Below are 24,440 nucleotides of genomic sequence, written 5' to 3'. Positions count from 1 at the left end.
TCCATTGCCCTTAAGAAGAATATACACCAGGGCCAGGTTTGAACAACTCGGTATTATGATGCAAACTGGTCACTACTGTAACATCCCAAGAAATGAGAGATTCTGTGTCTGGGGAGATCAAAAAGTGGAAGACATCGAACATTTTTTGATTGACTGCCCAGCATATGCCGAACTTCGACACAGATATTTACATCCATTACTATCTAATTTTAGGTCTCCCAACAGAAATGATCTTCTGACAGTCCTCTTGCAAGGACAAGAAAGATCCACCATAATTAGAGTCAGCCTCTTTACCCTGAAAGCTATCAAGAAAAGAGCACATTTCCTGAAAGAAGAAGAATCAGGAAAATAAGATTTTGTCAGCAAACAGATGGTCAGCTGCCTGACCTCCCATCCTTTTTGCCTTGTTTTTATTTATGTTGCACTTTGAAATGGTCATATGACTGGTCAAACAAATAAATTATTATTATTATTATTAACTGGGCACAACATAGATGTATTCAGATACAGGGTTGAACATCCTTTACTCAGCATGCTGAAATCCAAAATATTCCAAAATTTGAAATTGTCCACATGGGTGACTAAGATAATAACATTTTGCTTCCTGGTGGTTCAGTGTACACAAACTTCATTTCATACACAAACTCATCAACAATATTGTGCATAATATTACTTTCAAGCTATACGCATAAGATGTATTGGAAACATAAAATAATTCCCAGGGCCGGTCGGAGAAAAATTTAAATATTAAGCGGGGGCGCTGAAAAGCGCCCCCCGCCGGCCCCGCCTCCTGCGCCCTGGCCCCGCCTCCCAACCAGCGTGCCCTGGCCCCGCCTCCCGCGCTGCGTGGGAGGCGGGGCCAGGGCACGCTGGGTGGAAGGCGGGGCCAGGGTTGGCCCCGCCTCCCATGCTATTCGCCCTGGCCCCGCCTCCCACGCAGCGTGGGAGGCGCGGCCAGGGTTGGAAAGAGGGAGGCTTCGCCGCCCGGGGAGGGGAGGAGGGATCGCCTCCTCCCCTCCCCGGGCGGCGAAAGAACCAGGCTTCGCCGCCCGGGGAGGGAAGGAGGCGATCCCTCCTCCCCTCCCCGGGCGGGGAAACAAGCAGGCTTCGCCGCCCGGGGAGGGAAGGAGGCGATCCCTCCTCCCCTCCCCGGGCGGGGAAACAAGCAGGCTTCGCCGCCCGGGGAGGGAAGGAGGCGATCCCTCCTCCCCTCCCCGGGCGGGGAAACAAGCAGGCTTCGCCGCCCGGGGAGGGAAGGAGGCGATCCCTCCTCCCCTCCCCGGGCGGGGAAACAAGCAGGCTTCGCCGCCCGGGGAGGGAAGGAGGCGATCTCTCCTCCCCTCCCCGGGCGGGGAAACAAGCAGGCTTCGCCGCCCGGGGAGGGAAGGAGGCGATCTCTCCTCCCCTCCCCGGGCGGCGAAACAAGCAGGCTTCGCCGCCCGGGGAGGGAAGGAGGCGATCTCTCCTCCCCTCCCCCGGCGGCGAAAGAGGGAGCCACAAGGCCAGGGCGCACTGGTCGGGCGGCGGGGCACCGTCAGAGCGGTGCCCCGCCTCCCTCCCAGCCTGACGGCGCCCCCCGGGACCTGCGCCCGAGGCGGCGGCGTCACTGGCCTTTATGGTGGGGCCGGCCCTGATAATTCCATGTTTAGATTTGAATCCCATCTCCAAGGTATTTAATCATATATATATATATATATATATATATGCGCAGTTATTCCAAAATACAAATAAATCCAAAGTTCAACAGAGTTCTGGCACCAAGTATTTTTGATAAGGGATACTCAAATAGCATTATGGTAAAGTTCTCTCGAATGACAAAATTGGATGGGATTCTAAATAAATGTCCAGAATCAGATTGTAAATCTATGCTGATCTATTTAGTAAAGAATGCCCCTTTCCCTCTTATTTTTTCCACCAAAAATGTTAATGTTTAAGTTGTTCTATTATCATCTTTAAGATACTAAGTTTTAAAATCCAGATACAATTTGTTTAAAACAATAAGTAAAATAAATAATACATATGTTATATTCATATGAAGTGCTCTACAGACTTAACACCCTACTTTCCATAATTTAATCTTGACAAATGAAATATATTATTTCTCCCATCACAAAGTAAATAAAACAAAATTATCTAATTTTTATTTTGTAAAATGCTTGTTTTTATATTCAAACTAAAAACAATTATCTAATTGATGACTTCTAATACTTCATGTAGAAGCTTCTATACAAAGCTACTCTAGTTAGAGACTTGCACCAGTGTTTGCCAGAGGGGTGTTGTTGCTCTGTGTTTTCACGTCATGGGACACACCTGAGGTGAAGTTTCCTGGTAGCATTGCAGCAAAATCTTGTGGAACTGCAAATCTTGTGAGACTTCCTGCAAGAACTGAGAGGCATATAAGGCCTATACACATTTTTGGCTGGACCTTGATTGCATTCTCATATGACTAAAAAGAGGCACTAGATAGATTTACCAAGATAGCATTTGAAACCAGCAGGAATATAAAAATAGTCACAGTGTGAAGCACCTCTACTAACAATATCTTTTCATCATGCATCTTTAGTATGTTGTTGATCTTTCCTTTAGAAATACACCTCAGAAAATACATCTTGACATGTACATACAAAATCACAGAATGCTGCTGCTGCTCAGTTGCATAGTCATCTCTGACTCTTCATGACTTCATGGACCAGTCCATGCCAGAGCTCCCTGTCGGCCGTTGCTGCCCCCAGTTCCTTCAAGGTCAGGCCAGTCACTTCAAGGATACCGTCCATCCATCTCGCTCTTGGTTGGTGTTGTAGCCCAGCTGTCAGGATCAGGCCCTTCACAGGTGATGGATGTTGACTCAGAGACTGAATCGGTTGATGAGCTCCTGAAAGACTGGGATCTGAGTCCAGTGACCTTGCAGCTGCCTGTAGTTATACCTTCAGAAAGTCATTTAATTGGGGAAAATTCTGATGATCGCCCAAACTTAGATTCATCAGATGGAGAGGCGGCTGGGGATGATACATTCTTTGACCACAGACAATCTATCGCGCAAGAAAGGAGTCAAAAAGAATGTCTAAGGCGAAGTAGTAGATTAGCTCTCCAACGCTGTTGAGTCAACTTTCCCTTGTGAAACGCGAGGTGCCTGGATTCTCAAGGTAAACAACCTTGGGAATCCCTTAAAGGGACCTCACGCCCGCATTTCCTTGCGGACTCAACTTTGCTTTTTGCTGGACTATAATTGCACAGTCAAGTGCCTTTTATTATAGACTATATATTTCTGAGACTTTTTAATATTTGCTTGCATATATATATATATATATATATATATATATATATAATCTTCAATAAACTGCTTTGCTTTTGATACTGGTCTCAGTTTGGTTTTCAAAGTGCTCTAGTAAGCCTAGGGTGCAACAGTCGGCCTCTCTTCCCTTTTCCTTCCATTTTCCCCAGCATCATGATCTTTTCCAAGCTTTCCTGTCTTCTCATGATGTGGCCAAAATACTTCAACTTTGCCTCTAATATCTCTCTCTCCAGTGAGCAGCCGGGCATTATTTCCTGGGTGATGGACTGGTTGGATCACAGAATATTTATTTATTAATCTCAAACAATATAACTAGTAGAAATTAGAGGCTTATTACTGTTAAATACTCTTGGACTATTTCTTTAAGCTGTCTGTGAAATTATTCCAGCCAAACTAAATCCCTTTATTTCTGCTCTAACACAAATTGATCTGTAGATTACATTCATTGGAAAGCTCAGTTTTATTAGTCACTTATATAATTTATCAGACTTTGCTGTGTTTCCTATTCTAGGGGCATTGCCTGATTGCATATAATACTGGAATACTGTGGACACTTTGATAATATATTTAAGAATAAATATTGTACAACAAAATACTTTGGAGTTAGAGTTCAAGAAGCCAAAGGTTTACACTACAATCCTTTCCATGTCTATTCCTAAATCCTATTTAGTTTAATCAGTCTATAGAAATGAAGCCTAAAGCAATGTTTACAAAAGACATTTGTTTTATTTTTATTTAACAATGCACCTTAAATTAAATTTAGAAACTCATTTTAATTAGCTACCAGAGATTAACAGCTTTGGAACTTTTGCAAAATCCTTTGAAACCAACACTGTAATGTAATAATATCGTAAAAAATAATGAACATGAAATTCAAACTGGAAACATAGCTTGTCAAGACTTGTTCAGCTTACTCATTTAACTCCATCACAGCTAATAATATGAATAAGGGTAGCTGAAAAAAATCTCTATTCTTAAGCAGCTTAATAGAACTTGCATGAAGGAAGCTCTGTAATCAGATATAGCATAATGAATATTTCAAAAAGCTTTGAGGCACATCACAACATTGTTACAGCTGACTTAAATTTCCAGTTCACCCGAATTTTAGACATCTTCACCTTTTCCTTTAACAAGATGTTACTTTCAAGGATGCTTAGGATTATCAACATTTATTCCAAACATTTCAAAATCTAATTAAACATTACTGTTCTACCTTTAAAAGAGGGGAAAAGAAATGAATGTGTGCTTGTAATAACAAAAATCTTGCACTGAATTCTATTTTCATGAAATGTGTTAGCTAGGTTTTATTTGAATAGGATTATCATGATATCAATTATATTTAGCTAGGCTCAACTGCTATCGGAACACATCACAATACTGGAACATATCCTGGAGGATGAAGTTATCTATGGCTACTTGTTGTAATTGATACATATTTTCTCTGGTAACAGAGATAGCGTGCCTCTGATATCCATGGGTGGGAGCATGACAGGATGTCAAAGCTGCACACCTCCTGCTTGTGGTATCTTCATAGGTCTTTGGTTCACTGCTAAGAATGCTGGATGAAATAGACCAGAGGTGTCAAATTTGTGGCCCTCCAGATGTTTGGGCCTCCAACTTTGAAAGCCTTAGCCAGTTTGCCCAATGGGCAGGAATTCTGGGAATTGCAGTCCAAAACACCTGGAGGGCCAAACGTTTCACACCATTGAGACAGACCATGACTTTTATCCATCATAGCTCTTCTCATGTTCTTATGCAAGATGTATTTCAAATACAGGTTTAGATCAATTGCCAGGATCTTATTGGCTCCACTGGCAGCATTGGCAAAAAAATAGGTGATGGTGGTAATGATGACAGAGAGAAAGATGGCAGCAATGGCCAGCACCAATCTTTCAAATGCTTGGCTTTTAGGGAAAGAGTACTTAGAGTCAATGCAATTTGAAAAACTGTCTTGGAGAACTGTTCTCTCTCTCTCGCTCACCTTCTTACACGTACAAATTTACACATACCCTGGATATTGGAGATTTGTAAGTTATGAGCCTTTTCCTTCTGGCAGCTCTCCCCTTTGTGCCAGTGTGAAATAAAATCTATGCAGTAGTGCAACAGGCCATTATTGCCACTAAAGGGCTTCAACCAATACGATTAAAATAGTTGTGGCTGCCCACAAAAATCCTTAAAAACAGCTGTATAAAAGATTTCTCCTCACTCCCCTCTATCTTTTAGTTCTACAGGATTTTATGTGTACCTGGAAGATTAAGAAGAAAATGTAAATGAGAACTGTACAGCAATTGAATATATTTTCTGTACTTACTGTTAAATTTTCTTTCTTTGAAATGTTCAAGGAAAAGCTTCAATGTAATTATAACATTATTGGTTATGCAAGCAGACTGTACTAGAAGACAGCTAGGAAATTTGTGACTCTCTAGATTTTGTGATGTTGCTGTTCCCATAGGTCTTGGTCACTGTACCAGTAATGATGGTGAATAAGGAGAACTGCAGTCCAACATCAGGAAGGCCATATTTCCTCACTCTTAATCTGAACAATTTTTTTCAGCAACTTCTACATTGCATTCAATATTCTAAACTGCATGACCATACTATAGTTTTGATCTGTGCATAATATTCTACTTCTAGCCAGCAATGTGCTATCACCTATAACTCATTTTCTTTTATTTTCAGGGAATCTGGTACCTTCTGGAAATGAACTTCACATTTATTTTAGTTCACACATAATATTCAAAGTGAGGCTAGGTGGGTAGTTTATTATGTGAAAGAGGATAGAGAACTGAACACAATACTTTGGTCAGCTCATGTATTTTCCAATGTGTTTGATTTAATGTAAAAATATGTCCTTTCCATTTTAAATGTTAACAAAGGAAGGCATCCAAACAAGCATATGTGGTTTAAGCTTCATGTCCAATGTACTTTATGTGTAGTGCAGCAGGTTTTCACATGGTTGTACACTATTGTAGACTTTTCTGCTGTGAATATTTCCTATTAATGTTATGGAACAGACAGCCTAAGATTTTAATGAAGTCTAGCATCCCCTTCTATTTCTATCTGCAAAGAATAATTGTTTCACACACACGACAGCTCTGTCAAGGAAGCACAAACTGGATTTTTCCAAGGGAAAGCTACAAGACTCATAAATATTTCATTAAGACTATAACAAATTGGCTTAATACTGGAAAAAAGCACACGTTATGGTGAGGACTCATCTGGTAGATGGGTCCTGTATAGATATGGACCATCTGGGATTTGAACTTTCTACCTGACCCGTGGCTGGGCAGTGTTTGTTGTCCTAATTGTTTAATTAGCAAGATCTATGCTTCAAAGGAGCAGGAAACACTAAAAAGAAACACACACATAAACAAACTCTGCCTTGAGACTTTACCCTTTGTTTTAGTCCTTTTGACTTTCAAGAGCTAAATATGCAACCTGGAGTGTTACACAAATGAGCTCCATCTAGAATTTGATTATACCAAATCTTTCTAAGCATTGGATGCATTGGTTTGGAATGCACATCATCAGCAAATTCCCCTGATACGGAACTCATTCAAAAGAAAAATAATGGCTTGAGCAAATATTTGTATATTCTAATACTAAGACGAAAAGTTAGGAAAATTGTCAGCTGAACTGAAATGTATAAAATATATAAAACACTATCTATGCAAGGTAGTTAAACAAATGTACAGTAGAGTCTCACTTATCCAATCCTCGCTTATCCAAGTTTCTGGATTATCCAAGCCATTTTTGTAGTCAATGTTTTCAATATATCGTGATATTTTGGTGCTAAATTCGTAAATATTACAACGTAATATTACTGCATATTGAACTACTTTTTCTGTCAAATTTTTTGTATAACATGATGTTTTGGTGCTTAATTTGTACAATCATAACCTAATTTGATGTTTAATAGGCTTTTCCTTAATCCCTCATTATCCAAGATATTCGCTTATCCAAAGCTTCTGCCGGCCCGTTTAGCTTGGATAAGTGAGACTCTACTGTATTTATCTTGATAAAAGGTGTATCTTTAAAACAGTTTTATGAATATAATTAGACATGCTGTCAATATGGTTCAAGCCCTACTTAATTTAATGTGGCTGCAAGTCTAGAGGGAAATAGTGTCACAGTATATTGATTTGTTGACATATTAAACAAATATCCCTGCAAGGATGACTGAAATGTCAGCAAATATGAGTGTTAGGTATTTCCAGTTCTATAGTTTCAGTTTTATACCTATAATGCATTCAATATTTTAAAATGCATGCACTAACTGAGGAAATGCAGGCCTTTTAACTGACTGCATTCCAGAACAATTTCTATATGTAAAAAATTGAATTATGATATTTAGCATGCAGAAAGGAAAACATTCAGCAGCAGGATACCTTAAACAGATTCCAGTGCTTTGTTTTTAGTAATACTAAAGTGGTGCTTTCTGGTTGTTGTATACATAGCGACCCTAAGATGAAGCTAGCATGAAGTTTTCTTGGCAAGGGTTTTCAGAAAGAGGCTAAAAGAATATTACTTTCCCAAGGTCAATCACTGGATGTCAATGGCCAGGAAGGGATTTGAATTCTGCCACCCCACACAAGGGGAAACTGCCCCCTTGCTCCTCTTCAGGTGTGGAGCCTGCCAAACGCCATCACATTATGCAGGCCGTGGCCCGCCCCACTGATGGCCAAGGTGGCTAGGAAGCACTGTCTTCTGGGTAGCTTCAATGGAGCTACCCACAGTTTTTGCCCTTTCCCCCATCTGATAGGGACAGGGACAGGGCACCAACGTATCTTTTCCTGATGTTCCCATGTGATGTGGGAAGGAGGGAGGGATGCAGGTTACCGTGGGTTGCCATGAGGCTCCACACACACCTTCCATTTTCCGGTATGATGAGGTCCCTGTGATCTCCAGAATACAGTCCAATACTCAAACCACTGCACCACATTGGTTTTCCGACTTCTTGGGTCAATACTAATTCAACATGTTTGAAATCAATCCTATTGATTCTCAAACAATTTTCAATGACTCTTTGCTCATTTCAAGAATAATTCACAGGTGCATAACAAAGTTTTATCCAACCACTCTCCACTATTGACTATACAGAATTGTCAAGGATGGCAGGGGTTTGCAAGCCAACAACATCTGGTGGGCTACATGAGCTTCTCACTCATGAGTTAGTTTACTGATGCCTCTGAAACACTTCAAATTATTTAAATGACAATGGAGGTCTTCTTACAGACAACTAGGATGAACAAAGGTTTATCTGGCACTTTAACAAAGGCTCAGGAAAACAACCCATATATTGTCCCAAGCTTTTATACACCCATGATGATCTTATGCCCCATTTAACATGTCAAATCCAAAAATGCTTTATATCATTTTATGTAAGTGTTTTAGGTATAGATACAATAGAGTCTCCCTTATCCAAGCCTCGCTTATCCAAGTTTCTAGATTATCCAAGCCATTTTTTAGTCAATGTTTTCAATATATCATGATGTTTTGGTGCTAAATTCATAAATACAGTAATTACAACATAACATTACTGCGTATTGAACTGCTTTTTCTGTCAAATTTGTTGTAAAACATGATGTTTTGGTGCTTAATTTGTAAAATCATAACCTAATTTGATGTTTAATAGGCTTTTCCTTAATCCCTCCTTATTATCCAAGATATTCGCTTATCCAAGCTTCTGCCGGCCCGTTTAGCTTGGATAAGTGAGATTCTACTGTATTATCAACTTTAGGAATTTGGATGATAGCAGATTCCAGGACTGGTAAACATCTTCCATACAAATAAATGAGGTAAGCTTGTATTTACATATTAGAAAGCATTTTTACAACATTGTCAATAATTTTCTCAGAAATCACTGTTTTACCTCTGAGCGCAATAGGACTTATTTACTAATAGATTTATCTAGATTCAGAACACAACCTCCTCAAAGAAATATTTCAGACTGCACTTTTTCCCAATGTTTTCTTCCTAGATGTTTAGAACAAGCACTGACTTTTTAAAAAAAAGCATAAAGCATGACTTGCAAGATATATGAGTTTATCCCTTTTTAAAAGAGAAAACTGAAATGACCAGATATATTAATATATATGCTACATAGGACAACAAATTGTTTACTTAAAACATGGTTACAAATACTGCTAATTTCATTATTTACATTTTATATACAGATATATATGAGACCCATCCATACTAATCTGTAATTGAGACAATATCCTCAAGTAGGGCTCATGTTTAATATGCTTAAATATATGTTTTCAATTTCAACTCCATCATGTTTCTTACTCAAACCAGAATTGCTTTGTTATTCAACCATCAACTATCGCAATGAAAAAATATTTGAAATTATGGTTTCTCATAATCAAGAAATTAAATGTTCAAAAACATAGTCATGTATTCACCAGGGTTCCAACCTATGTATTCTAGAAAAGCTGAAATATTTCGTACATGCAAAGCAATAAAACTAGCAAAGGAGTAACAAAAGCCAGTATTACTAAAAACCTTTGTTTCTAATACTGTATTACTGCAATCACTATGCTTAGATCACATACATTTCATGCATTGTTGTAAACACCTAGCTATGTAAATATTAACACACAAATATTATACAAATAATTCTTCTATTTCAAGTAAACACTTTACCAGTTCAGTAACACTTGTGTGCCTGCATCAAGAAGCTCTTTGGGAAGACAGAGATAGCATTGTGTAAATAAATAATGTAATTGTTTTTGTTAGCTTCTCTAGCCAGAGTAGATTGAGTTTCTAATGTCTAGTGTTTCACTGCATACAGCTAGTTCTCTATTTCATGAAAGGGCAAACCTTCAGCATAGTTTAAGACGAAAGCTAACAGTATAACCAAGAAGGTAATTTTGAGAAAAACAGACGTGAGGTCTGAGGCCAGTTCAGTTACATATAAACCTGCATTAATAACATTTTGTGAATAACTGTGATTTCTTTTCAATTCAAGTCAGTTTGTGCACAGTCCAACGCAATTGAACACTTTTATATATCATTCATTCCAAAGAGAGTTATAACATCCTTATCTCAGCAGGTAAAATAAATGGAATGCTCTATTACCAAGAAATTTTGAAACAAAATCTATTATTGGAACTTTCCCCCTAATTTTTGCTAGGAAATTCACATGATGAAATCATTATATCTTGCCCAAGAGCCATACACACTATTATTTCTTTGTTAATGTGGCACAGAAAGTGATCTGATCCATGCAGAATGTTTGAGCTATGGTCAACAAAGGTGAAACAATCAAAGTCTTATGCATAGAATACAATGACCAGGGTAAGCACTCATTTCCCTATTACCACACTATGAAAAAGATCATGGGATGAACTTTATTTGTCAATTCTGTAACTCTTCAATCAGGTAGGGCAAGTGTTTGAAACAGAGAAACTCCTCCAAACATGGAATTAGAATGTCAGAACTATGGTGTTTTTATAAACTCATTGGTATTAGGGGCCCAGAAAACAAACACAAAAATCTGCCACAGGTGAACACCCCCAAAATCATTGTGGGATGACTCCATTCATTTATTTCAATCAAACTTCACAGAATAGAGTGGGTCAGTTCTTTTTCTTCCTGGTGGTTACAGACTTTCTCCTTTTTTTCTTTGTTTAAAATTACCAAAAACATTTGTCTTCTTCCTCCACTTATATAGTGGCATTCGGTACTACAGGGAAAACACTAGTTTTTTCTTTTCTGCAACAAAGAGTATTTTATAAAAAATGAAACTTAACTAATGCAAAGGAAAATCATTGAAACAACATGGAAACGGTTCATAGAAGAGTGGAGAAAGCACCAGGACAACTCACATATTGAAAAAACAAATGTTTCATTTTTTCCAGATGTGTGGAAAACTGAAAGCAAACCATCAACTCTTTCCTTCCATTCCCTGAAAATATGGAACTTTAAGATGCAAGCATAAAGCTATGTACAACTCTCTTGTAAACCCTGCAATTTATTCCCTGTGGGTTGTGGATTTGCTGACTAAGAAAGTTCCAGTCTATTTTTCTAACCACTAAACCAAATTTTGAGAATAAACTACTTCAAACTATGCTATTAAAACATTGGTAATTCAATACCTAATTGATTTTATCCCTGCCCTAATGCACTGTATATAATTCTGTTTGTACTTTGTATGGTTGGGCAGTGTTGGAATGCCCAGTACAGCAAGAGTAAACAATAGAAATGCTGTGCAATCCATCTACTGAAATGAATGGCAAAATTATGAAAAGAGTGGAGAGCAAAATTTTAGCAAAGCCCATTTTAACATCTACACAGATTTTTATAGCCACAGTTCATTTATAGAGTGTTCATTTTGTGCATGTTGGTAACCAGTACAACTTTTTAGACCTATGGCAAGAGTTCTGGAGACAAGGAGAAGTGGTTCTATCTTCCAGAGTTAGAACCAGTTTTAAAACTTCTCACAGTCTCAATTGCCATTTTTAATGGAATTAGCAGGCAAAAATCAAGAAGCCCACTGGGTCAATGTTTGAAAGCTCTTGTATATGTTTGGCTACTTGATATGCATTGCAAGATATACAGAGTGTTTCAAAAAGATGGACCCAATTTGAAATAGCGATATCTCTGCAAAAATGCTTTTGAGAGTGAAGGTGATAACAGTAAGATAAAGGTAAATGTTTCCCCTGACGTTAAGTCCAGTCATGTCTGACTCTGGGGGTTGGTGCTCATCTCCATTTCTAAGCCGAAGAGCCGGCATTGTCCGTAGACACCTCCATGGTCATGTGGCTGGCATGACTGCATGGAGTGTCGTTACCTTCCTGCCAGAGCAGTACCTATTGATCTACTCACATTGGCATGTTTTCGAACTGCTTGGTTGAGAGAAGGGTAAGAAACAGTAAGAAAAAATATCTAATTCATATATTGTTTATTTGTTCAGTCCCTTCCGACTCTTGCGACCTCATGGACCAGTCCAAGTCAGAGCTCCCTGTTGGCCATCGCCACTCCTAGCTCCTTCAAGGTCAAGCCAGTCCCTTCAAGGATACTATCCATCCAACTTGCCCTTGGTTGGCCCCTCTTCCTTTTCCTTCCATTTTCCCCAGCATCATTCTCTTCTCCAAGCATTCCTGTCTTCTCATTATGTGGCCAAAGTACTTCATCTTTGCCTCCAATATACTTCTCTCCAGCGATCAGTCGGGCACTATCTTCTGGAGTATGGACTGGTTGTATCTTCTTGCGGTCCAAGGCACTTTCAGAATTTTCTTCCAACATCACAGTTCAGAAGCCTTTATCTTCCTTTGCTCAGCCTTCCTTATGGTCCTGCTCTCACATCCATAGGTTACTACAGGGAATACCACTGCTTTAATTATGCAGACCTTCATTGCCAGTGTGATGTCTCTACTCTCCACTATTTTATTGAGGTTGTCATTGCACTCCTTCCAAGAAGTAAATGTCTTCTGATTTCCTGGCTACAGTTTGGTGCAATCTTTGCACCTAGAAATATAAAGTCTGTCACTGCCTCCATGTTTTCTACCTCTATTTGCCAGTTATCAATCAGTCTGGTTGCCACAATCTTGGTTTTTTGATGTTTAGCTGCAACCCAGCTTTTGCACTTTCTTCTTTCACCTTGGTGATAAGGCTCTTCAGCTCCTCCTCACTTTCAGCCATCAGAGTGGTATCATCTGCATACCTGAGGTTGTTAATGTTTCTTTCAGCAATTTTAACTCCAGCCTTGGATTCGTCAAGCCCCGCACGTCGCATGATGTGTTCTGCATACAAGTTGAATAGGTAGGGTGAAAGGATACAGCCCTGCCGTACTCCTTTCCCAATCTTGAACCAGTCTGTTGCTCCATGGTCTTTTCTTACTGTTGTTACTAGGTCGTTATACAGATTTCTCAGGAGACAGACTAGTGATTTGGTATCCCCATACCACCAAGATCTTGCCACAATTTATTATGATCCGCAATTCATATAGTGTATCCTCTTCTGCAATAAGATGTTTTATCAGTCATCATCATCATCATCATCATCATCTGCACAATCTTTTAGACAATTTAGCTTCAAAATGTTTGACACTGGGCTGTCCTTTGATTTTAGGATTTATCTACACCACCCAAATAATCCAGTTGCAAATCAGATCTTTCTATCCTTGAGCTGCCTCAAATTCACCCCATTAGCACCACACAGACCCTAAAATTGTATGAATGTCCACACCCAAATCTTTGCTTCCAGAATGATTTGCCATTGCCTTCCTTTTTTTCTGGAGACAGCTGCTTCATTTTGCAATATCGCATTAAAGCCTAACAAAAGTGTTTTCAGTGCTAAAGGGGGTGTGTGACAGTGTTGACAAGCACTTGGAAGCTAAAATTGATACAGAATGTATCCATTCACCCCCTGACTTAATCCCAGTCAATAGGGAACACCTGTCCAGTGTACCAAATTGTCCACATTAAGTCACTGGTTGATTTTTGGGTCCAGTTTCCAATTTCAGGTATAATGTGGTGCTGGAGAAGAGATCTACGTATATCATTTTTCATAGACAAAATGACCAGTAAATAGGTGCAGGAGCAAATAAAGCATGAACATTCTAATGAGTCAAAATGACCAAACTGATCAAACTTGGGTCTTATCATGAGACAAGATGACTCATTAGATAAGAATACTTAGTAAAATGGAAGGTAGTGAGAAAAGAGGAAGACCGTACTATAAATGGATAGACCTAATGAAAGAAATCACAACTCTGAGTTTGTAGAATCTGAGCAGGGTAGTTGTCGATGATACAGAGTCTTGGGGAGGTCTCTTATTCATAAGATCGCCATAAATCAGAGTTGATCTGGCCGCTGTTAACAACAACAAACTGTTTCTTAGGTGGTAGTTGAAAAGGCCTGCTGATCCATCTCATTGAGTGCTGGTTGATTTTAGACTGGGAGGGGAGGGAGGGCCATCAAACACAGCAATAAAGCTAGTACACACAGGTGTTAGTACAAAACAGAATGTTAATTACATCTATGGTGCTACTTTAATATCCTGAAGGTGAGCTGTGTTTATTGTTATGTGCCTTCAAGTCATTTCTGGATCTATTAGTAAATCTCTCAGAGACTTGTGGTAGATTGGCAAATATTTCTGACTGCCAATTATCTGACAAAATAACTATCCTATCTAAATGATGGCCAGTTATTTATATGCCTTCAAGTCATTTCCGATTTATGGCAACTCTAAGAACTTATCACATGATTTTCTTGATAAGATTTGTTCAAAGGGGGCATGCCTCAGTCTTCCTCTGAAACTGAAAAATTGTGAATTGCTGACAGTTATCCAGTGGGTTTCCATAGCCAAACAGGCATGCAAACTCTGGTCTCCAAAACCATGGTCCAACTCTAAAACCACTACACCATGCTGGCTTTCAGAGATATATTTGCTTTTGGAAAATATTAGTTCTTCTAACCTAGTCACCTTTCTTCTTCTTCAATGAACTAATATATTCCACAAAAAATAATATATGTACAATTTAGCATTTACTTGTAGCTCTTATATGTCCATGTTTAAAATATCTGATTTTATCTCTCCCACCATTTTGGGTCAATTAATATTGAGAAGACACAATGATAATATAGAAAGTATAATAATTTAATATATATATATAGCAAAAGTTTGCTAAACATGGCTCCACAAATGACCAAATATCTCCCTCAACCAGTTTTTCAGATCTTAGCTCAGTAATGGATCACAGAAGGAAACGCTACTTCATAGGCTGCAAGGATTTAACTAAAATATGGATTTTGTAACTTTTTGACAGAAAACATAAACATCAAAACATAAAATTATTAATTGTTGATTATTTTCTTTGTTCTCTTCTGGTAGGTTATCAACATAATTCTAGAAACAAATACCAAAAACAACAACAACAACAAAAAACAACAACACAACAACACCCCATTATTCAGAATCACACAGAGAGTCTCCCTGCTTAGATGAGGCTTCCTATTTTAAAGTGTCATTCCCTGCAAGAGAAGAGCAGCACTGGGACAGGGTGAGGCTATAGCACTCATTCCCTCCTCACATGTTTACTTAAACCAGGCATGAATAGAGCTCTTGAGAATCTATGTATGGCTATGCTAAAAAACCTCAGAAATGAGTTGGCAGATTTAACTGTTAAGCAGCATTAAGACACTGTCATTATCTTCACCAAGAGGGCATTGTGATAGTATTACGTAAGGGAAACCTAACTTTTAAACTGAACCACACACTCAAAACAATAATTTTGTAGTGAACAACAGAAATAGAAATTTCTCATTTGTAAAGAAGAACTATATAACAGGCTCCAAAACAGGTATTTATTGGTAACACATTACTAGTCTACTAGTGCATCATCACTGAATTTTACTTCTAATGCATATATTTTGAGGGTTTGATTACTTTCCAGTGTCCTTAAAATCTGAGTGAATATTTTTCATAAGAATATTAAGAAGAATATACACTTCTATATTTGAAGTGACAATAAAAAGTAATACCTGAATGAATAACTCTCATATTGATCCCAAACCATTCCTTGCACTTTGGTAAAGCAAGAATAATCAACTAAACTTTTCAGAATTAGCATATCTTTATCATATAGTTTTCTTGGTATAGCCTCATCAGAGTCTAAGATGTACTTGGGGGGGATTTCAAATGCAAATAGTAAGCCCCATTTATTTTTAACTGGCTGTGAAAGTTCATGCAGAAATCCAGACTATACTGTTTCTTTGGCACTGTGAATAATTACATAGTGTGAAATCCAGTAATTACTTAGATTATGCATTTTGTTGAGGAAGGTTTGCACACAAAACATGGCATTCAAAACATAGAGCCTTGCTATATAAAGAAGTCATAGCATGAAAGGAGCAAAGAAACAAACTATCTTAGTAACTGAAAGTACACATAATTAACTTGCCTAATGATGCCCTTCCCCTAATAATAGGCTTCTTTGGAACCAACAAGATCACAACTTGGGGAATGAGGGGCAAATTCTTCACACCAAATACAAATTCTCCAATTGCTTTTTGCGTGACAGCCAGTCTCTCGCTGTACTGGAAGAGATGGCCTTTCAAACACATCGAACGTATAGGTAAGACCCTGACGTTAGAACACACGATACATTCACATGCAGATACTCCTTTTGCCAATTTACTAATGTCCTACAGAATTAGCCAGCCATTATTCAAATGAAAAGCCACCCTCAGTTTATAAAGATATATTATAGTATTTCAACATTTACAATAGTGCCAGTTCTTTTAGATTAAAATGAAGGTTCGAATCAAACCCATATAAAGGAAAGGATAGTCCTCTTTGTTGAGAGAAGACATCCAAGCTGAATATAGGCAGAGAGAAATCTAACATCCATAGCCTTTAGAGCAGACATACCAGTTTCAAACAGTACCTGATTGTCCTGACAGAAATGCAGTATTTCCACATCAGATTCCACACTGCACTGCCATCTTCCTTCATGATCACCTCAGCAGCGTTGCTAAAATCGCACTTATTCCAAACAAACTAGCCAAAAGTACACTCACGGCGCAGAGCAAAAGTTATCCAAGTTTCAAGAGGCAGCCAAGCTCTGATTCATGATCTCAAAACGATTCCCCCAGCCTCCACTAGCTTAAACTTTTTACAGAAGGAAGCCAGCTTTCTCATCTGAGGTCTCAAATTACTGATTTCTTCACAATTTACGTTATTCACTAACTGGGAAAGATTATCCAGCACTGTTTGGAAGGTAACATATCACTGTTTCGGATTATCAAGTAAAGAAAATATAAAGCAGGTAGGCTTTACTGGTTTTAAAAGCATATGCCTAAAGGATGCCAGAATATCATTTGCTAGAACTGCAAATGCTTACGAAGTATATTTAAATCTTACAGTGGAAGCTGTATAAACAACCCTACAGTTGGTTTTTTTTTTTACATAAAAACTTGTCTGGTGTAATAAACTTTCAAGTGCCAAAAGAAGTAAATGAGTCATTTTCCAAAGCTATATATGAGCACACAGTGTAGGAATGACTGTCTAAACTTCCAATTAAATATAGCATTATATCAGTCAGGACATTCAACTACAGGGTGGGCCAAAAGTCACAAAGGAGTTTCAGTATTTAATAACTCCTTTATTTTTTTGTTTTAAAGTTTCAAGACCATAGCATTACATACAATATATGTAAGAAATTACATTACATTATGTGAAAAATCTTTTCCATTTTTTTTCAAAATGTTATTAAATCTTCAGATGTCTTTGTGACTTTTGGCCCTGCCTGTATCTGAAATGGAAAAGATTTCATGAAAAAGAAGCTATTCTTTATGCACGAGAATCAAGCTTTGTATAGCGGTTAGATAATTATATATGGCTATTCCTATATACAGGACAAATAACAACAACAACAACAACAACAACAGCATAGAATGTACATATTTTCAATATGTATTGCAATATATGTAATGTGTTTAAGTGAAGATTACTTTTTCTTCACTATGCATACACCACATATGCAACAGCAATCCTTTTTATTTTGTTGGTGGCTATCTATGGATTCAAGACATAACCAGAGTGTGTCATGAATATTATTGGGACATTAATTCTTCTCTTGCTGCTTCATGCTGAGTTCATGGGGCAGCTCACTTGTGGGGCAAGCCAGAGTGCCCAGCCAGATTTGAAGAGATGAAAGAAACTGTAAGGACGGTATTCATTGCATTGTATTGCTGGAAAACAAAGCTTCAAATTCAGGCCATTTTCAAAACAAGGATGCTTTTATGCTTTAATCCTTGTTTTGTTTTCTGTCAAACAATGTGCTATATAGCCCGTGTAAGGCCAAAAGTTGATTTCTATATTGTGAATGATCACACAAAGCAATGTTTGACCAATTTTTATTGATAATAATATAATCATTTTAGGTGCCGTAACTTATTCAGGTGATTAATCTTGGCTCTGTCTCCTTCTCATGCATTGACACTAATTCTAATCATTTTTCAATTTAAAAATTCACATGCTAGAAAAATATTAACAACCCCTATTAATTTTTTAAAAATCCTGAACAAACATTGTATAGGATTAGGCAAATCTTGCGCAAACATCCTAAGGACCAACCCCTACTCCTAACTGAAAATGAATAATTGATTTTTAAAATACTTTCCAGCCATTTATGCAATCCATGCTGGTATAACATTTCCATTTTACAGATGTTATATTAAGTCTCATCATGCTGGATCAAATGTACCCCAAAACAGATGTTTCCCAGAAAACTATCACCCTTGATACCAGTTATCTCAGGGAGAAAATCTACTGCATAGTCATCTTACTGTGCTAATAAAGAACGATTTCACTACTGTCACATCATATCTAAATTCAACTCAGAGGCGGTTCAACCATCAGGCCAACTAGGCAATTGCCTGTGGTGCCATCTTGTTGGGGGTGCCATCAAGGCAACTCCTGTCTCCTGCTTTTTCTGTTGATTTATTGTAAAACATGTTTTAGTGCTTAATTTGTAAAATCTTAATGTAATTTGATGTTTAAAATAGGCTTTTCTTTAATCCCTTCTTATTATCAAACATTTTCGCTTATCCAACGCTGTTATTTTTCAGTGATTGTTTTTTTTTGGGGGGGGGGATTCTGTTTGCCTACACTTGAAAAATACCTAGGGCCGGCTCTGATTCAATTAAATATAAAATATACTCTGAAGTCTCTTTGGATCACCTACATTTGTTACTAAACAGAGATGTAGCATGCTCCTCCCAGGCATTGCCTGAAACTTGTCTGGCCATCCTATACAATGGATTGACGGGAGTCTTTGCTTTGCTCCTAAGCAACAACATCTATCAGGAAATGAAAACTCCCTCCTCCCTGCAGAGTCTAAGCCCATATGAATCATAGAATCATAGAATCGTAGAGTTGGAAGAGAGCTCACAGGCCATCCAGTCCAACACCCTGCAAGAAGCAGGAAATCGCATTCAAAGCACCCCTGACAGATGGCCATCCAGCCTCTGCTTAAAAGCCTCCAAAGAAGGAGCCTCCACCACTGTCCGGGAGAGAGAGTTCCACTGCCGAACAGCTCTCACAGTGATCTTCCTGATGTTCAGGTGGAATCTCCCTTCCTGTGGTTTGAAGACATTGTCCCACATTCTAATCTGCAGGCCATCAGCAAACAAGCTTGCTCCCTTCCCCCTATGACTTCCCCTCACATATTTGTACATGGCTATCATGTATCCTCTCAGCCTTCTCTTCTGCAGGCTAAGCATGCCCAGCTCTTTAAGCCGCTCCTCATAGGGCTTGTTCTCCAGACCCTTAATCATTTTAGTCGCCCTCCTCTGTGTCTATGCACATAGTAACACACACACATTTTTCATTACAGAGCTTTCCATTTTATATTTTATATACGGTATCTCTTGAATCAATGCTTTATATTTTCCAGGGCTTAAATTTTGCAAACTTTAATAAAATCAGCATTCAGCTTGTTCCAGTTGGCTACTATTTAGTTATATGGAAAATTGTCTGAAATTTCTCTTTGGAGATCAATATGTACAGGCATGCATGGTGCAAACTATCTAAAAGCAAGAGATACTACTAGGAGAAACCCTAGAATCCTAAGATCTTTGACTACTTAGACAAACATACACCTGCTCATATTTTAATTTCACAAGCCATTCTAAATTATCTACTATTGCCAACTATTTTCATTTTTTTCAGATAATTCAGAATAAGCATTTGTTATTCCCAACTTTAGACAACTATCTCTTGCACTGTTAAGAATTAAGGTTCTCAATGTGAATTTCATCCTAAGATGGATATTGGTATTTTGCTGCTTTCATAACCTGAGAACTAAGTACAGAGTCACAAATGGCAAGAACTACATGTACTGTTTTGCATGGAACGATGCTGAAAGCTTTTATATTATTTATGCATTTGTAGTGTACATGCTCTTTGGAAGTTTGTTTCGGTTGGCTGTCTCCCATCGTTTTATTATAAAACAGAATACCTGCAGAACATACTGGGGATACTGTTAAATCCTATGAAATTACAATATATGCTAGAAGAGAGAGTATATATTCTCACTGCTTTGTGCTTGCACCAAGTTTATCTAGAGCTTGCTTCCTCAGAGAGCTGTACTGCAGGCACTATGACTCACAGGCTTGCTCTGGATGAAGTCACTGTCAAGTGAAAGGAAACCATTTGTTCCTAACAACTATGGCATGAACTCTGCATACAAGTTCAGAGCCAGTCTCTGCTTATTTCCTCCTAATCTTCTGATTTATATGTATCACACTGCTATTCTCTCTACAGACACTCCAAGCAGTAGAACTTATTTATGAAGCAATACAGATAGTGATCAAGTTGACAGTAATCTTTTTGGAAACAATCCTAAATATGTCGCTCCACTGAGCTCAGTAGCATTTACTTGAATGTTAGTAGTGTGTGCATACGGTAGGATCAGATTGCACGTATGGAGAAATTTTGTCTCAAATACTATAATTTGTTGCATGTTAAAACATACCTTTGTTATGCTTTCGATTGTTTTATAGGTTTTTTTAAAAAAAACAATGGTTTAAATGTGATTTTAATTTAATTTAAATTTTTACTGTTAGATTTGTGTGTGTGTGTGTTGTGAGGCATCTTGGATCTCAGTTTAAGAGAAAGGTGGAATAAATAAAGAGCCCAAATACCAAACCTGGGTTTACTGGGGCCACTTTGAAATGATGCTCACTGTAAATCTTATTTTTTCTCCCTACACTACCTACCATGTTACCACCTTTCAAAACAGCTTTCCCCAATATTAATATCTCAAATTCTCTAATATACAATATGGGATGGGCAAAAAGAAACCCCAGAAAACAAGAATCCTAGCAAGTCTCAGCAATGATCAGGCTAAACCTATATTGCAGTTGGGGTTGCTAATCATTCTCAATGAATGAGGAGGACATGGGCTTATAAACCCTTCAGCTTTGTCTCATGCCTCCATAGTACAACTTCACTGTGTTTATTTCCTGTTCCCTGCTGGCTTCATTTCCATACAGTGCCTGCAAAGACATATGCCATAAGAATACTGTAAGTCCCCCTGGGGGAGAAGAGCGGTATATAAATTAAATAAATAAATAAAATAAATAAGTATACCAGGCCAGATAATCTGCAGTTCCTACAGTTTTCATCTGGTACATATTAATAATTATTCCTTCTAGGTGATCATCAGATACTGATCTTAGATGATCTTCAGAGGATTTTTTCTTTAATATTAAATCTTTATCTCAAGACTCATGTCTCCAATGTTGTAAGCACATGTATGTACTATCTCTGACCCAATAGAGGCATACTTTAATTTGTTTTTCAACTACTTAAATGATGGGCCATGATAAACAGGGAGAACAACTGTTTTGCTAGATTTAGAAGTGCATGCATTTCCCTGTATAAACAAACCCACTTTACTACTCATAATATTACTGAAATAGCATAAAACAATGTACTCTTCATTTTTTTTTGTCATAGAAATGAACATTACCCAAATCATGCTGAATATTTATAAAATCTCTAGTATGGAAAATGCAATGTAACTGTTTCCCAAAGCCATTGTTTTAGAAGTACCACAAACTGACCTAATTAAACACTGCTAATCTTGTAACACTATTATCAGCCATTGACACCAAATAGGGATCTAAGCAAAAATGACCGTGACACATATGATCTATAACATCTGCGTCTTCCTTTCAAACTGCATTTAAATTAACTCTAAGTGCCTCCATTGTTCAAATACAGCGAAAATACAATGAAGGTTGACAAGAAAACCAATACAAGTCTTACAGTTCTATGCAACATCAGATATTGGATTTTCTATGAGATTAAATAACCTGTTTGGACAATTTTTTGTTGTTTTCTCAACCATGGTTTATAAAGTTGTGAACAAGTATGGGGGCGAGGGAAAGACATAGTCTTGGCTGGAGATGTGAAGAAATCTTACTGTTACCAGAACTTGCCATCTTTGCACAGCAAGGTAGCCTTTTAAAGATCTCCCTGATATCCCTTGTGAGAGCTCATGTCCAGCATGAAATTTCATGGTTTCAGCAATGTGCTCAAAATGTAACTGTCTCTTCAAAACTAGTGTTTTTTTTCCTGTCAGAGGCTATGAGCACACACAGAAGTACAATCAGAAAGGCTAATGGATCACAAGGACACAAACTATCCACTGCTACAGTTATTACTACCAGCCAGCCAGGGCTGTAGCCAAGGGGGTGGTTTAGGGGTTCAACCCCTCCCCCGAAAATTTTCAGGTTAAAAAAAACCTGGTTTACTCGTGAAATTTAACTGGTTAACCAAATCCCCATGAGTGTCCACTGAAGTTTATCAATGGATCCTGATTTCTAAATTATTTTGCATTATGGAACTACTCTTCATGATTCGCTAAAAAAAATTCACCCCCCTCCCCCATTTTTTTTTCTGGCTATGGTCCTGCAGCCAGCTATTTTCACAATTTCTGATACAGTAGGTTTCACATAAATATACAGAAACCACTTGTGAAAAGGCACCAAAATTTCTCCAACACCACAATCTTCTAGGCCCATTATCTCATAGTGATTTGAGCTGACCTTCTCTCTTGTTTATCACACAAGGAAAAATTAAGTTATAGTTTTACCTCTAATCTTGGTTTATTTCCTGATCTATTAACTGACATTAAGCCTGAATTCTCTAGTGAGACAATATCAGGTTCTTTGTGCCAAAGTGAACACATAATGGGAAGATGGAGGACAGTAAATATTCAGTTTGTATAACCAACTCAGGCCTCTGTGTTAGCATGACTAATTTTTGCAAAATATATGAACAGCATTTTATTTATAGAATACAGGCTATGAAGTACCATGGCGAGGTAGCAAAAAAAACTTCCTTCGTATTGTGAGAAATCCATGTGGCAGTGACAATATGGCAACATGCTTGATACAGGGATTGTTATAATTACATTACAAACTTCCATACTCCTGTCCCATATTCTAATTTTTTTACATGACAGCAGCAATTTTTATATTTATTAAGTTTATATTACAAATGGAAGAGTACAATTTGAGACGGAAAGAGAAATTTCAACCAAATTCTTAGGCAAAGTCTAATGTCACCTTCTAACTTCAATGAAGCCCCTGTCCTTAGATGAACATGAAAGACTCAATCTTTTTCATTCATGAGAATGTATTTCCTCACCTTTTGTTTTATTTTCAATACAGCAACATTTCTTACTTGAATTAATGTAGAAGGTACATTATAAAAGGTGCTAAAATGAAGAAAATTACCAAGTCACCTTTCACATAACCTATAGCAATGTCATATGGCTCTGCAATTTAGGATCAAGGATTAAATGGTCATATGAACTGTCAAATAGAGAAAAAAATAGTAAGTGACATTTGTTTGAGCTACAATAGGCCAAGGAAAGAGATATTTCCAAGATGGTTTTGAACCTATTCTGGGAGAAAAGCAGCATAGAAATGCAAAAACCAAATCAATCATACACCTGCCACCTTATCACATTGGGACTTTTTACAGCACTTTTGGAGTTGGTTCCTGCCTAGTGCCATTATATGATGGTTGGCAAGCCCCGCCCCATTTCATAGAATCATGGAATCATAGAATAGTAGAGTTGGAAGAGACCTCATGGGCCATCCAGTCCAACCCCCTGCCAAGAAGCAGGAAATCGCATTCAAAGCACCCCTGACAGATGGCCATCCAGCCTCTGCTTAAAAGCCTCCAAAGAAGGAGCCTCCACCACAGTCCACTGCCAAACAACTCTCACAGTGAGGAAGTTCTTCCTGATGTTCAGGTGGAATCTTCTTTCCTGTAGTTTGAAGCCATTGTTCCACGTCCTAGTCTACAGGGCAGCAGAAAACAAGCTTGCTCCCTCCTCCCTATGACTTCCCCTCACATATTTGTACATGGCTATCATGTCTCCTCTCAGCCTTCTCTTCTGCAGGCTAAACATTCCCAGCTCTTTAAGCCACTCCTCATAGAGCTTGTTTTCCAGACCCTTGAGCATTTTAGTCGCCCTCTGCTGGACACTTTCCAGCTTGTCAACATCTCCTGTCAATTGCGGTGCCCAGAATTGGACACAGTATTCCAGGTGTGGTCTGACCAGGGCAGAATAGAGGGGTAGAACGACTTCCCTGGATCTAGACACTATACCCCT

At 38.2% G+C, this 24,440-nt stretch overlaps 1 protein-coding gene across 14 annotated transcripts in view; it reads right to left on the bottom strand.

Annotated features, from left to right (window-relative positions):
- Positions 1-24,440, bottom strand: part of iqsec1 (IQ motif and Sec7 domain ArfGEF 1) — a 453,315-nt gene that overhangs the window by 180,603 nt on the left and 248,272 nt on the right. Inside the window, exon 1 of one of the 14 annotated variants that reach the window (XM_062973845.1) lies at positions 16,689-16,925. The exons of the other annotated variants lie outside the window; for them this stretch is intronic. Coding sequence (XP_062829915.1) covers positions 16,689-16,756 — 68 coding nt within the window. The 5' untranslated portion in view covers positions 16,757-16,925. Of the gene's footprint in view, positions 1-16,688; positions 16,926-24,440 lie in introns of those variants that run through there. 14 annotated transcript variants of the gene reach the window in all.

Source organism: Anolis carolinensis, chromosome 2, assembly GCF_035594765.1.
Source record: "Anolis carolinensis isolate JA03-04 chromosome 2, rAnoCar3.1.pri, whole genome shotgun sequence".
Classification (NCBI taxonomy): Eukaryota; Metazoa; Chordata; class Lepidosauria; order Squamata; family Dactyloidae; genus Anolis; species Anolis carolinensis.
The sequence above is the reverse complement of the archived record's forward strand: the minus strand, read 5'-3'. Positions and strand labels throughout refer to the sequence as shown.